The sequence below is a fragment of the Elephas maximus genome, chromosome 7, assembly GCF_024166365.1.
Source record: "Elephas maximus indicus isolate mEleMax1 chromosome 7, mEleMax1 primary haplotype, whole genome shotgun sequence".
Lineage (NCBI taxonomy): Eukaryota > Metazoa > Chordata > Mammalia > Proboscidea > Elephantidae > Elephas > Elephas maximus.
The window spans coordinates 82,542,317-82,556,386 of NC_064825.1; the positions used below are offsets into that span (position 1 = coordinate 82,542,317).

At 43.3% G+C, this 14,070-nt stretch overlaps 1 protein-coding gene across 4 annotated transcripts in view; it reads right to left on the minus strand.

The window, feature by feature from the left end:
• BDNF (brain derived neurotrophic factor) overlaps positions 1–12,230 on the minus strand; it is a 68,703-nt gene extending 56,473 nt beyond the window's left edge. Inside the window, exon 1 of one of the 4 annotated variants that reach the window (XM_049890763.1) lies at positions 10,506–10,546. In XM_049890763.1, the coding sequence (XP_049746720.1) occupies positions 10,506–10,511 (6 nt within the window). In that variant the 5' untranslated portion in view covers positions 10,512–10,546. Of the gene's footprint in view, positions 1–10,505; positions 10,547–10,855; positions 11,157–11,964 lie in introns of those variants that run through there. The other 3 variants (XM_049890765.1, XM_049890764.1, XM_049890767.1) reach the window with 3 other exon arrangements.
• Positions 12,231–14,070: the final 1,840 nt, after the last annotated feature.

The window sequence follows — 14,070 nt, forward strand, 5'->3', positions numbered from 1 at the left end:
CAGCTGAACTTTCTGGTAGTCTCTACCATCAGCCAAGTTCCATCTGACATCAGCAACGATACCCTTCATTTCACATTCTCCTCTGGATGTGGCTTGAATTTCTGGCAGTTCCCTGTTTCTGTAATGCTGCAAAATTGTCTTCAGCAAAATTTTACTTGTGTGTGGTATTAATGATATTGTTGGAAAATTTCCACATTCTGTTGGATCACCTTTCTTTGGAATGTGCACAAATGCCAATCTTTTTGTCAGTTGGCCAGGCAGCTCTCTCCCAAATTTCCTGGCATAGATGAGTGAGTACTTCCAGCACTGCATCCATTTGTCGAAATATCTCAATTGGTATTCCGTCAGTTACTAGACCTTTGTTTTTCACCAACGCTTTCAGTGCAGCTTGGGCTTCTTCCTTCACGTGCTATCTCCTGAAATGGTTGAACGGCTGACCAATTATCTTTGGTACAGTGACTCTTTGTATTCCTTCCATCTTTTTTGATGCTTCCTGCGTCATTCAATATTTTCCCCATAGAATCCTTCAATATTGCAACTCGAGGCTTCAATTTTTTCTACAGTTCTTTCAGCTTTGGAAATGCTGAGCGTGTTCTTCCCTTTTGGCTTCCTAACTGCAGGTCTTTTCACATACCATTATACTACTTCGTCTTCTCAAACTTCCCTCTGAAATCTTCTGTTCAGCTCTTTTACTTCTTCATTTCTTCCTTTCGCTTTAGGTACTCTATGCTCAAGAGCAAATTTCAGAGTCTCTTCCGTCATCCATTTTGGTCTTTTCTTTCTGTCCTGTCTTTCTAATGACTTTCTGCCTTCTTCATGTATGATGTCCTTGATGTCATTCCACAATTTGTCTGGTCTTTGGTCATTTGTGTTCAATGCATCAAAACTATTCTTGAGATGATCTCTAAATTCAGGTAGGATATACTTAAGCGTGTACTTTGGCTCTCGTGGACTGCTTTCGTGGATTTGTTTCAATTTTCTTCAACCTCAACTTAACTTGTATATGAGCAATTGATGGTCTGTTCTGCAGTCAGCCTCTGGCCTACCACTGACTGATGATATTGAGCTTCTCCGTCGTCTCTTTCCCCAAATATAGTCAATTTGATTCCAGTGTATTCCATTCGGTGAGGTCCATATGTATAGTCACCCATTATGTTGTTGAAAAAAGTTATTTGAAACGAGTAAGTCATTGGTTTTGCAAAATTCCATCATGTAATCTCCATCATTTCTGTTACCAAAGTCCTATTTTCCAACTAGCAATCCTTTCTCTTTGTTTCCAACTTTTGCATTCCAATCACTAGTAATTATCAATGGATCCTGACTGCATGTTTGATCAATTTCAGACTGCAGAAGTTGGTATAAGTCTTCAATTTCTTTATCTTTGGCATTAGTGGTTGGTGCGTAAATTTGGCTAATAGTTGTATGAACTAGTCTTCCTTGTAGGCCTATGGATATTATCCTATCACTGACAGCACTGTACTTCAGGATAGATCTTGAAATACTCTTTTTGACAATGCATGTGATGCCGTTCCTCTTCAATCTGTCATTCCCGGCATAGGAGACCATATGATTGTCTGATTCAAAACGGCCAACACCAGTTCATTTGAGCTCACTAATGCCTACGATATCAATCTTTATACACTTCATTTTTGACAACTTCCAATTTTCCTAGATTTATACTTTGTACATTCCACATTTGATTATTAACAGATGTTTACCGTTGTTTTTTCTCATTTTGATTCACCTGTCAGCTTATTGTACTGTGGTGGCTTACATGTTACTGTGAATCTGGAAGGTATACCATCAGTATTTCAAATACCAACAGGGGCACGCATGGTAGACAAGTTTCAGTGGAGCTTCCAGGCTAAGACAGACTAGGAAGAAGGACCTGGCAATCTAGTTCTAGAAAAATTGGCCAGTGAAAACCTTATGAATAGCTGCAGAACACTGTTTGATATACTATCAGAAGGTGAGCCCCTCAGGTTGGACAGAACTCAAAATACAGCTGAGGAAGAGCTGCTTCCTCAGAGTAGACCAAAAAAAAAAAAAAAAAATTGCCATTGAGTCGATTTTGACTCATAGTGACCCTACAGGACAGAGCAGAACTGCCCTATAGGGTTTCCAAGGCTGTAAATCTTTATGGAAACAGACTGCCACATATTTCTCACACAGAGCAGCAAGAGAGTCGAGAAACAGTTGACCTTAATAAGGTGGATGGAGTAAATCTTTCATTACCTTCATTTGCTGATGTGGCACGACTCAAAGATACTACATACAATACTCCTATTTACATCATTTTTCCTAGATCTGCTCTTTAGAGCAACAAAAAATAAACTTACTCCCTCCTCCACGTAACTTTTCAAATTTTTGAAGTCTATCCTCTATACAAAAAAACAAAACCATGCCTGCAGAGTAGAAGTGTGCTCCACAGGGTTTTCAAGGCTATGATCTTTTGGAAGCAGATGGGCAGGCCTTTCTTCCGAGGTACCTGTGGGTGGGTTCAAACCACCAACCTTTTGGTTAGTAGAACCATTTGCACCTCCCAGGAATTCCTATCCTCGAAATAAGGATGTTGAAAACACGTTACACCTATTGCCACTCAGTGACTAACCAAAAGGCTGGAGTTACAAGTCCACCCAGAGGTCCCTCAGAAGAAAGGCCTGGTGATCTACTTCCAAAAATCAGCCATTAAAATCCCTATAGAGCACAGCTCTACTCTGACACACAGAAGTTCACCAAGAGTTGGAATTGGCTTGATAGTAACTGGTTAGTCACACCACTGGTTAGCATTGAACTTGCAGTTATCTAAAACATTCAGATTTCCTTTCTCTACTCTGCTGATAATTCACAGATCCCCTGCCCCAACTCCCTATTCTATCCTGTGCTTATACAATTTATTTTTTGAACCTAATCATAAGATTTTATATTTAGGTAAATGTGAATTAACCTGATTCTGTCATTTAACAGAATGACAGGTCTATTGACTTTATTTTTCATTATAACCGTATCATTTGTGCCTCCAGACACATTATCAGCAAACACGTTGGATTTATTTTCACAATGCTGTGTAAGAGAGAACACCTCCAAAAGCAGGGTCTAGGAACGTGGCCTGGGACTCCGCCAAGCAACTCCCTGCGGCACGACTGCAAAATTTCTTAATCTTCAGATTCTGCATGATGGAAAAGAAATTTGTTTGTGTTTTAAACACTCCTTATATTTCAAGAAATAAGTGAACATGTGAACAGTTAAGAGAAACTTGTTTCAGTTTGGGCACAGTTTCAGTTTTCAAAAGCATATGAAGGCAGGAAGAAAACATCAGAAAATGCACGAGCTGCTGATGGTAGCGCCTCCAAAACCAAGACCGGTTAGACTAAATCCCACGTGGCAAAAATTTTATCAATGAGCTTCTTTCTATTTTATCTATTTATATTTTTTAGTCTTTGTTTTCCCTGGGGGAGGGGGAAAAAATGAAACCAAACCCACTGCTGTCGAGTCGATTCTGACTCAGAGAGAGAGGGAAACACACCCAAAAAAAACATTTTCTACAATTGATGGTTTCTGTGAATGACAAAAACACAGACAATATAATGACTTTCTCTGGTCAGCATGCTATGATTTCTCACAGCATGGGAATTGGCATAAACTTAAGATGTACTGCATTAAATTCCCTGAAGCACTAGCATCTACATTAACCCATTGCTGTTGAGTCGATTCCAACTCATAGCGACGCTATAGGACAGAGTAAAACTGCCTCATAGGGTTTCCAAGGAGCGGCTATTGGATTCGAACTGCCGACCTTTTGGTTAGCAGCCGAACTCTTAACCACTGTGCCACCAGGGCTCTGGCATCTCCACTAAAAAAAACTCACTAGCATCTAAAAATTTGAAAACATCTGAAAAAAATCCACAGGAAATTTACTGTTGCTGTCTAAATCAACTTTAACATTTCATATGTTCCAAATGCAATAATTTTATGAGTGAATCAAATTATGCCTACTAAATTTTAGACCGAAGTCAACTAAATGATATTTATAATAGGTAATGGGAAAAAAAAAAAAAAACTACTCCTTATACTTATTTCCCTCCATTTCTGCCTCTCTTCCAGCAAAACAAATAAACATTTTTTATAAAGTTTCTTCATTGTCTACCTTACTACTCAGGATCTGAAGCAACTATTAACCACCTTATTTGTTCATGCAAAAGCATTTATCAAGGTGTCCCCTCTGTCACCAGCACTGTTCTGTATGTGATTGTAAGGGCACACAGAAATGAAACACAGCTTTTGTCACCAAAGAATTTTGAGCCAATTTGTAATTATTGGTTACTGGTTCCACTGCTATTAGTTAGTGCTGTCTTATATATCTTTATCTCTTATAAGGTTAAATATATCTTTATTATAAGGTTGGAAACACTGGTGAGGAAGTGGTTAAGTGCTGCAGCTGCTAACCAAAATGTCAGCAGTTCCACCCACCAGGCACTGCTTGGAAACTCTATGGGGTAGTTCTACTCTGTCCCATAGGGTCGCTATGAGTCAGAATCGACTCCACGGCAATGGGTTATTATTATTATTATAAGGTTGAAGGAGCCCTGGTGTGCACAAGTGGTTAAATGCTTGGTTGCTAACTGAAAAGCTGGAGGTTTGAACCCACCAGCTGCTCTGCAGGAGAAAGATGTGGTGGTCTGCTTCCTTAAAGATCACAGGCGTGGAAACCCTATGGAGCAGTTCTACTCTGTCCTATAGGGTTTTGGTTTTGGTTTGTTAATGATAAATAAGTTTGAGGCAATCCTTGTTATTTCCTTCTCTTTTATTTTTCCCCTTACTTTTTGGTGTTTAAGACCCTGTTACATATATCATTCTTTATTTTATTCTTAAGTCTTCTCAAATCTATAAAGTTAGATCATAGATCAAAGACATTCTTAAAGCTCTCTCTACTCAATTTATTTGGTGTTATTATATCTCAGAAAATGCAATGATTTGCCTGTGGCGAATGAGTAAAATCAGAGCCTTTGTACTCTATGCTTCAGTATGTAAGCCTGAAAATAATAAATGTTAAAAAGGAGGCCAGCCCTTGGTTCCCGGCAGGCTATTCTACATTTGGCTACTACATTAAAAATGCTAAAAAGACTTAGTGTATATACCAAGTTATAGTATCTGCTTTTTAAAATCTCATCTACAATCCTAATTGCATTCAGCTTCCCCACCCCATACACACTCGCTGACTCTGAATAGGGTAGGAAGGAAATCCTAGTCACTGTAACCTTGGGCAAAAGGAGCCCTGGAGGCACAGTGGTTAAATGCGTGGCTGCTAACCAAAAAGGTCAGCAGTTGGCACTCATCAGCCACTCCGCAGGAGAAATATGTGGTAGTCTGCTTCTGTAAAGATTACAGCCTTGGAAACCCTAAGGGGCAGTTCTGCTCTGTCCTACATGATCACTATGAGGCAGCATCAACTGCGTGGCAAAGGGTTTTACAGGTAACCTTCAGAAAATGGTTCATATGGCAAATAAGCCTTTTGGCTGGTAAAGCTGGCGCTTTTGTTCTCTAGGTGGCACTATTCAACTTCTGATGATATTCTTAAATTATGTGAAATTGCCCATTTATTTTCTTTCAATTTTCATTATATAAACCTTAATTTCATTCACACTACCTATAATTAAATGATAGGTTGCCATCTAGGTTTTATTTTAATAAGTCAATTTGAAGTTAAGTGTTTTTTAAAAATAACAGAATTCAGTACTTCCTAGTTATAGTGTCTTCAAATTAAGAAACCCTCCTTTGCCTGTCGCCTTCAACCTCCCCTCAATGTGCAAAGGCAAGTCAGAAACACAGAAGATCCTCAAAATATTTCAGTCAGACCAAAGGAAACAAGATGAAAGCACATTTAAGAGCTACTAGGTTCTGTGAGCTTTCAAAATCAGGATATTACTACCATGACAACCAATGAAAAGTTCTTTCAAGTGAACCTTTGGGAAAAGCTACGTAACATTCATTACTCTCTGGGTTCTTTGGAAATAAAATTTTACTTTATTATGGCTGTCACTGAAGCTTGAAAATTTACATTGCTTTCCCCCAATCACTCTGCTGTCCCATACTCCCCGCCCCCCTCCCCCCATCTAATGGATGCCATCCTCAAGCTCTAAGGCATTCTATAAATGAGACATCAGTACAATGAGCCACGTCTTAGTATCCATGATACAGTATTGGGTTATATTTGTCTCAACAAGACCAGTAAGTGTCTCAGAGTTTGTACTACAAACTTGAACACTTCCATTTCATTGAGTGCCTTCATACTCCTTATCTGACCACATACTCATGTTTTTCTACAGAAATGAGAATATCTTCCTGCTCCACTTAGAGAACACACCCATTTGCCACTCCCTTCCCCAAAAGATTTTCAAAGTCAATATATTCATTAGCTCTGCTGTTTTTGCGTCTGACATCAATAAAGTTTCCACATATTCGACAATTGGGTCCAAGACTTATCTAAGGCATCAGTATTCTAGAAAGCCAGTGGTACATTTAAGTATAAAATTACTGGGGATTAAAGGACACACATGCCTAAATTTAAAAATACTAAAGCCTCCCCCTGTTTCCTAGGGTTAAACCCCACGGGCAAATGGCATACGGATTTCATTTGCCAACATCATTTGCTGTTTAACGTTACTCTATACTAAACCAAGTAAATGGATGCACAGTGTAACGAATAAGCTTGTTCATTTACTTTTGAAGCACATCTGCATATGTTATTCATTCTAATAAAGAAAATTTATCACAACACAACTTAATGTGATTCCTGTTCAAATGATTTCTTCCTCCACTGAACAACAGCCAGCATTTTAAACCTAGAATTCTACTGAATTCTCTCCTGGATTCCTCTTTAAAATGCAATTCACAGCTTGAAATCACAGAGCCTGCCAGAGGCTGAATGGCTGCACTAGATGGCTGAGAGTCCTTCAATTAAGCAGCAATTTTGCAATTAGTGGAAACTGAGTGCTCCATAACAATTGTTTGAAAACAAGTCAAGTTAGCAATTACCCTGTTAAACTGATATATTCGCTAGCATTGGGCCAGGCTAGCCCCCTCATGTAAACTAAAGTCTTCCTCCCAGGGAGATGCAGGTCGAATATCATGTTTTAGCCATTAAAATAAAGTCAGTATTACGGACGTCTGAAGTGGGACTGCCTCTCTTCCTTCATTTCTTTCTTAAACAGCTTTATTGAGACATAGTTCATATACCATACAATTCATCCATTTAAAAATATATAATTCAATGGTTTTTAGTATATTCACAGATGTGTGCAATCACCACAATCAATTTAAAAACATTTTTATCGTCCCCAAAAGAAACCTCATATTCTTGAAGAAACCTCATATTCTTGTGCCTTTCACTTCAAAAGATATTCAGAGTTTAGGTATCATACACTCTCCTGCTCCCTGTTTTCATTCAGGGAGTCTAAGATTGTTCTCTCTACTCTGAGACTAACTTCCTAAACTTTAAAAAGTTAATAAACTACTTGTCTAAGACGTTTCTATTTTGCTTAGAAGAAGATTAAGTTTAAGATTCAGACCCAAAGCTGCTAGCTTACACAAACCCACTACCTGGATATAGAGGTGTGTGTGTGTGTGTGTGTCTGTCTGTCTGTCTGTCAAGGGGAGGGGATATTTACAGAAGGCTTTTTTTAAAGAGGAACGTAAAAAAAATGTAAACAAGCTCTCTGCTATACTATTAGGTGGGCGTGTTCAGCTTGCTATGTGTGCTGAGCTATAAACCGAAGCTATTTAGGTTAGAGAGATTATCAATCATTCTCATTTTGACTACTGAAAAGCTGGGGCTCTTAACGATTCCAGGAGGAAGGGAATATATTACATTCTAATGGTGCCCCTATTAAACAGAAAAGGCAAGGACTTCTGAACCAGGATTTTAGAAATTTGCATCATCGGCAGGACCCCCCCCCCCAGTCAAAAAGTCAAAATGAACCAATAATACTCCAGCAAACATCCCCCACTCCCCACCCCCTTGGCCGTTATGAGATCGAGGCAATTGGCTCACTAGTATAAATGAATCACTTGAGGTGATCCCTGCATTCCGGGCAAGTGATCACTTTCTAGGCTGCCTTTGTTCACAAGTACAAGTTACAAACACTGAAAAATATGTTCTCATTTTCTGAATGCTATATTTTCTGGATATTCAAATCTGGACCTACTATACACCTCAACATGAAAACGGCCTTAAATATTACCTTAAAATAAACAAGATTTCCAGTAACTCAGCTTTCAATGGACTATGAAAGGCTTCGAAGGTATGTGAGAAATTACTGTTGTTTTGCTTTTTAAAAAATGTGATGGCTAAGTGTGTCTGCAATGTTCTAATGCTTCAAAACATGTAGGCAAGTCTTGTTTATCTGGAAATCATTTCTTTCTGCTTATATCATTTATAAATAGAAAATGTTCTGTAATAACTTAAAATAGCTCTACATACATAATGCATCTGCTGTCATAATACTTATTACTGGTCTATATTTACGGACATTTATCACATTTTACAAAATAAAGTCAAAGAAAGCGACGACTTTATGGCCCTGGAATTCCAGTAATGGTAACCAAAGTGTTTTAAATTCCAGGAAATGTTATGGTTACATTTCAACAAGTGTCTCTTTCCTTTTTCTTACCTCTGCCGCTAGACCAGAGGTAAACTTACAAGAGAAAAAAAGTCTCCTTGCTTTTAAGCAAGACATAGGCAAAAGCAGGGAACAAAAAGTTAGGGGTGCCTTTCCCAGTGCCAAAACTTTCTAGTGTAATTTCCTACAAAACATGTGACCTATTACATGTAATAGCCTGAAGCACTATGCACCATAATCTCAGAAACCTCCAGCCTAAAAATGATAATGCTGCATGAGGTAAACATTGAGGGTTCCCGTGTTTACCCTAGGCACACCTGTAATTATTCCTCAATAAGTAAAAATGTAACAAAAAATTTCAAAATGTAAGTGCAAAATGGCCCTTGATCTTATAACAAACTCATACAAAATATGTATTTTGGATAAAAATAAAGGGGGGTATTTTTCCAAGGAGTTGAGCCAGTTTGGGGGTCACCTTTAATAGCACATGTAATTAAATATCAACGTTCCCAATTATATCTTGCTTTGCTTTAAAGATAACTGTACTAGGCAGATTAATAAACGCCCAGAAACATGCTTTTCTTTGCTTCCGGCCAAGAACATTCCTGCATTCTTGTCAGAAAATGTTCACTGATTGCTGCTGATACGGAGGAGTGAGTTTAAGATGCCCACTCCAAATATTGCAGGGAAAACACCCGTTGACGTCCAGTCCATTCGGACTCACAGCGACCCTACAGGACAGAGTAGAACTGCCCCCTAGGGTTTCCGAGGCTGTAGATCTTTATAGAAGGAGACTGTCACATCTTTCTCCCCTAGAGCCGCTGGGGGGTTCGAACTAACCAAAGCGCTGACCTTCTGGTTAGCAGCGGGACTGCTTTAACCACTGCGCCACCAGGGCTCCTTGTAAGATACCTCCCACCCAGTGCCGTCGAGTCGATTCCGACTCATAAAAAAAAAAAAAAAGACCCTAAAATAAGATCCAGGAGGCATCTAACCCACCAACAACTGTGGCCTGTCAAAGCTCTCCCAGCGTGAGGAAAACTTTTTATACTGGAACCAAAGAGGCGCGAGGAGTTAATATCCACCCGAGTCGAACGCCCCAGGGAGCAGGGGTCTGAAGCTTCGTCATTCAACAAGTCCCTTCTTCCACCTCCCAAAGGGATCCCGCAAAGCCATTACTCCCTCACCCCCAGAGCAGCGCTTAGCAGCTTGGCCGGCAGAGGGCACCCTCTACCTACCCTAGAGAGGCTCTCCTCACCCCACCCCCCCTCTTTTTCGGAGCCCCCCCCCAGCCCCACCCCCCGTCTTTCCACCCCGCTCCACCCCCAACACACAAACACTACATCCTTCCCCTGCGGCTCCTGTTCACTCCCGCAGCCCGAGGCTTTCTCCTCTTAAGGGTGCCTCTAATCTGCAACTCTCCCATACCCCTCCCCGTCGGGCATAAAGCCCCGAACCCTCAGCTGTTTCTTTCCCTGGGCAGCTCACTCACCCATTTCTCTTCCCTGCTCCGCATCCCCAGAGATCTACCAGAGTCGGGCCCCCTTGTCTCCTCTGACTTCTTACCCAGCCCTGGAGGTCAAAACTTTACGTCCCTGGAAGGTGCCCCAAGGGCAGGGCGCGAGTTGAGGGTACTTGTGGGCATGGCTAGCCTCAAGTCCCGCATCCCCTTCGGGTGAGAGCGCCTGGTGAACCCCAAGTTTTCCAAGCTACCCTGGCTTTGGACTTGTCAGTTTTCATCTCAGCTCCTTGGGAGCAGGTGACTGCGTGCTGCTGGGCTCGAGCCCGGGGTCGAGGATGCGGGCTGAGGGCGCACAGGTTCCCCGAAATCTGCATGGCGACCGCCCAGTCCGTGAGCAGGACTCCTATCCAGCTCCCCACGCTCACCTTCATCAGAGTCCCCGACAACTGGCGCCCCCAAACCCGCTCATGACCCCTCCAGTTCGGAGGAGGCTGCGGGAGGAGTCGCTGGGGCACCGTCTGGAAGCCCCGGGTCTCCCCTAGGCCTTCTCGCCCACCTTCAGGACTTCCTAAGAGTTTCTCCTCCTCAGAGTCCCGGCCGCCCCTCTGGATCTGGGATGGGAGAAGGGTCCCTAGGAGCAATTCCAAAGCTCTTCTCCCGGAGGGGAAGAAAGACGGAGTTCTGGCCTCTTCCCACAACTTCGGGCCCCCCCCAGCTAACTTTGCCCGCGGACGGGTGGCTCCCGCGCCAAGCCCCGCGTCCGGCGCCCGCCTACCTCGGGGTCCACACAAAGCTCACGGGTCCCCGGCGGCGGCTTCACATCGTTGTAGCGCTCCTTGCCCCTGTGCCCAGCCCCAATCTCAGTCCTAGTGCCGCTCCCCGCCGGTCCCACAGCAGCGCTGGCAGCTGCAGTCCAAGTGTCACCTCAGAGCTTCACCGAGGGGCAATGAGGGGCGCGCCGGGCCGGCTCCTCGGTGCCGCCCGGGATCCCGTGGCGCGATGGGGTGCGGGACAGCGAGCGGACGGCTGCGCCCTGGCGCGGCGGCAGCGGCGGCGGCGGCGGCAGGAACCCAAGCTCCTGCCTGCGCCTCGCGCTCGGGTCAGACATTATTTAGCTCGTCGGTTGAGCTTCGATTGGTCAAACGGCGCCGCCCACCCTCCCCACCCGGCTCGTCCGCGATACCGATACCCGTGCGGGGCGGCCGCTTAAAGGGAACGCCGCGCCTTTTCCTCGCCCCGGCTCAGCGCGGGGGCTTCCCGGGCCAGCGCGCCGCGCGCCGCCCTCCCTAACTCCGGACCCACGAGGGCCCGCGACGTCGCCCTCCGAGCCCCGCGGCCGCCCGGGGCGCCTCGGCAGGTCGCCAGCGCCGCGCCCGAGGCTCCAGGAGACGGTGGAGTCCCCGGCCGGGGGAACCCCGCGTCCCGTGCCCTCGGCGGAAACCCTGAGGGGACGTGTGCGAATCAGACGCCCCCTAGGACTTGCGCCCTTCTCTGGTCTCCCCTCCCCCATCCCGGACCCCAAGTTCTGGGGGAGAGGGGGTGCGTTTCCCGGGCCACAGACACACTTTCCCGCACCTTCCCTCCACGGAGCCTTGGAAACACGAGCACACAATGAAATTGCACAGAACATGGGGGTTGTGGGTTTACTCCGCTGCCTTAAACACGCGAACTTAAACACAGTTCGCGCACTGACCTCTCCGGAGTTTGTCTAATAGGAATTCAATCAAGATAATAACGGTATTTTTTATTAATGAACGCCCCCAGATAACATTACACCAAGTTATTCCTCCAGCCAGGAAGCCGAGGCAATGACAGACCTCACTAAAGCTACACACTTCTAGCAGAGCAAACAGAGAAAAACATAAAGAAAGGAAGAAAACCCACCTTTTCAGTCACTACTTGTCAAAGTAAACATCAAGGCAGCTGCTCAGGGGGAGACTTCGGCCCGAAAACTCTGACTCTTATTATTTTTTCACGCACCCTTCGTTTAAAAAGGAGGGGGAAGAGTCTTTGGTGCCCGGTATGTACTCCTGTTCCGCAGCAAAGAAGTTAAATTATTGATAGTGGAAATTGCATGGCGGAGGTAATACTCGCACCCCCTGAGCGAGGAGCTCCATTTGATCTCGGCAGAGGCAGGGAGATTTCATGCTAGCTCGTCTGGGGGGAGAGGCAGCGCGAGCAACCCTCTCCGCGGTGAATGGGAAAGTGGGTGGGAGTCCACGAGAGGGCTCCACGGTGTCTTGACGTGCGCCGTCATATGATACCTCCGCTGCCTCGAAATAGACACTCTAGTGCACGAATTACCAGAATCAAAATTCAGCGCATTTAAAATGATACATCTTTTATTAGAAGAGTTCCGTTCCAGGGCATTGCATGCTTCTGCAGATGTTTTCACTTCCAGCTCCAGCAAACATACACACAAAAACCAGCCCTTTTAATAATGAACTTGGGCAGCAAAGATAAATAAAAAGCCTTCTGCTTTAACCAGAGTGGGGGAGTAGGTAGGTTCAGTTCACCAGCTGCGCCCCACCCACCCAACACACACACACACCTGCACCTAAGGGTTATCAGAAAGCAAACGGTCTTTCGGGCTGTCATTTGACATTAGCCAAGACCACAAGGGAGAACTTAAATGGCTAGGGTCCAGAGGAACATTTTCGATTAACCATTTGACGAGCACTATCAATATTCTACACTGGATTCATGCTTTAGAGCTGTATTTTCTTCCCATTAATTCAGTCAATTCGTATGCAGTAAGGCAGATCTTAAAAATTTAGAATGAGAACGCTTTAACACAGGGGTACTTAACTTAGGGGTCCCTCTATCTCTTAGGAGCATAAACATCACTTGGGAATGTGTGTTAAAATGCAGGTTCTTCCTCTAGAAATTGTGATTTAATAGGGGTGGAACCAAGTCCAGTAATTAGCATTTTAACAAGCAAGGCACCCCAAGCAATTCGTATGCAGACAATGTAACGTCATGCTTAGAGAAATGCTCTCCCAAAAGGTGCATGAATGAATGTCAGTGCAATTCTCCCATCCCTCCCCCAAATTTTGTAGGTAGTTTTATGTGTATGTTCATTTTCTGTAATCTCCAAGGAGTGTGACCTAGTAATTGCTAAGACTCATTGCTCTAAGAATTTCCCTAAACACTCCAACATTCATTTTAGGAAAAGGAGAGCTTTATAAACAATTTCCTTTCCTGGACCCTCTGTGGTTAACAAGAATGTGTTGTTGAACTGAATATATAACATTATTATATACTCGGTTCAATTTCCGTAAGGGTTTACAGTTAACAAAATGAATTCAGTTACATTTTAGAGCATCTAAAGGCTAGTGACAGAAATTATTAGTCTCATTTTATAAATAAAGAACCTGAGGCTCAGTGCCATGACATAATTTGCCCAAGATCACACAGCTAAGAGCCAGAGCCGAGATTTCAATTCTCACTCAAAATACTCCTGCCTCCACCTGAAATAAATGAAGCTATCTGTTCCTTGGAAGTGTTATGAGATGTGTGATCATTCAGAATGGTTTTGCAATTTGTTGGTCTGAACAGTCAAATTATTCAAATATATGCATATTCTTCGAGTGTCACACATTTAGCTTTGCACCTCTGTCAACTTGACGGAGCACATGACCAATACAAACTACCCTACAGCACAGATGGTGGAATTTATTATGGAATATTTAATGTATATGAAATATGCAGCCTAACCAGAAAGCAAGAAAGGATAGAGGGCAGTAAGCTAGCCTTGGCCACCTCAAAGAACCTCTGTATTGGTTCCCAGGGCATAGGCTAATACAGACACAATTTGTTTTACTATCTCTACACAATTCAGCAGGTAGGTTTTATAAAACAAAGCAAAGCAAAACAAAGAAGCAAAAAAATGTACACTATTTTACACAGAATAGGAGAAATCTTGCCCCCAACTAATTTTTTTTAATAACTTTCTGCTGACTTTAAACTGATGCTTATTCTGTAACTTTT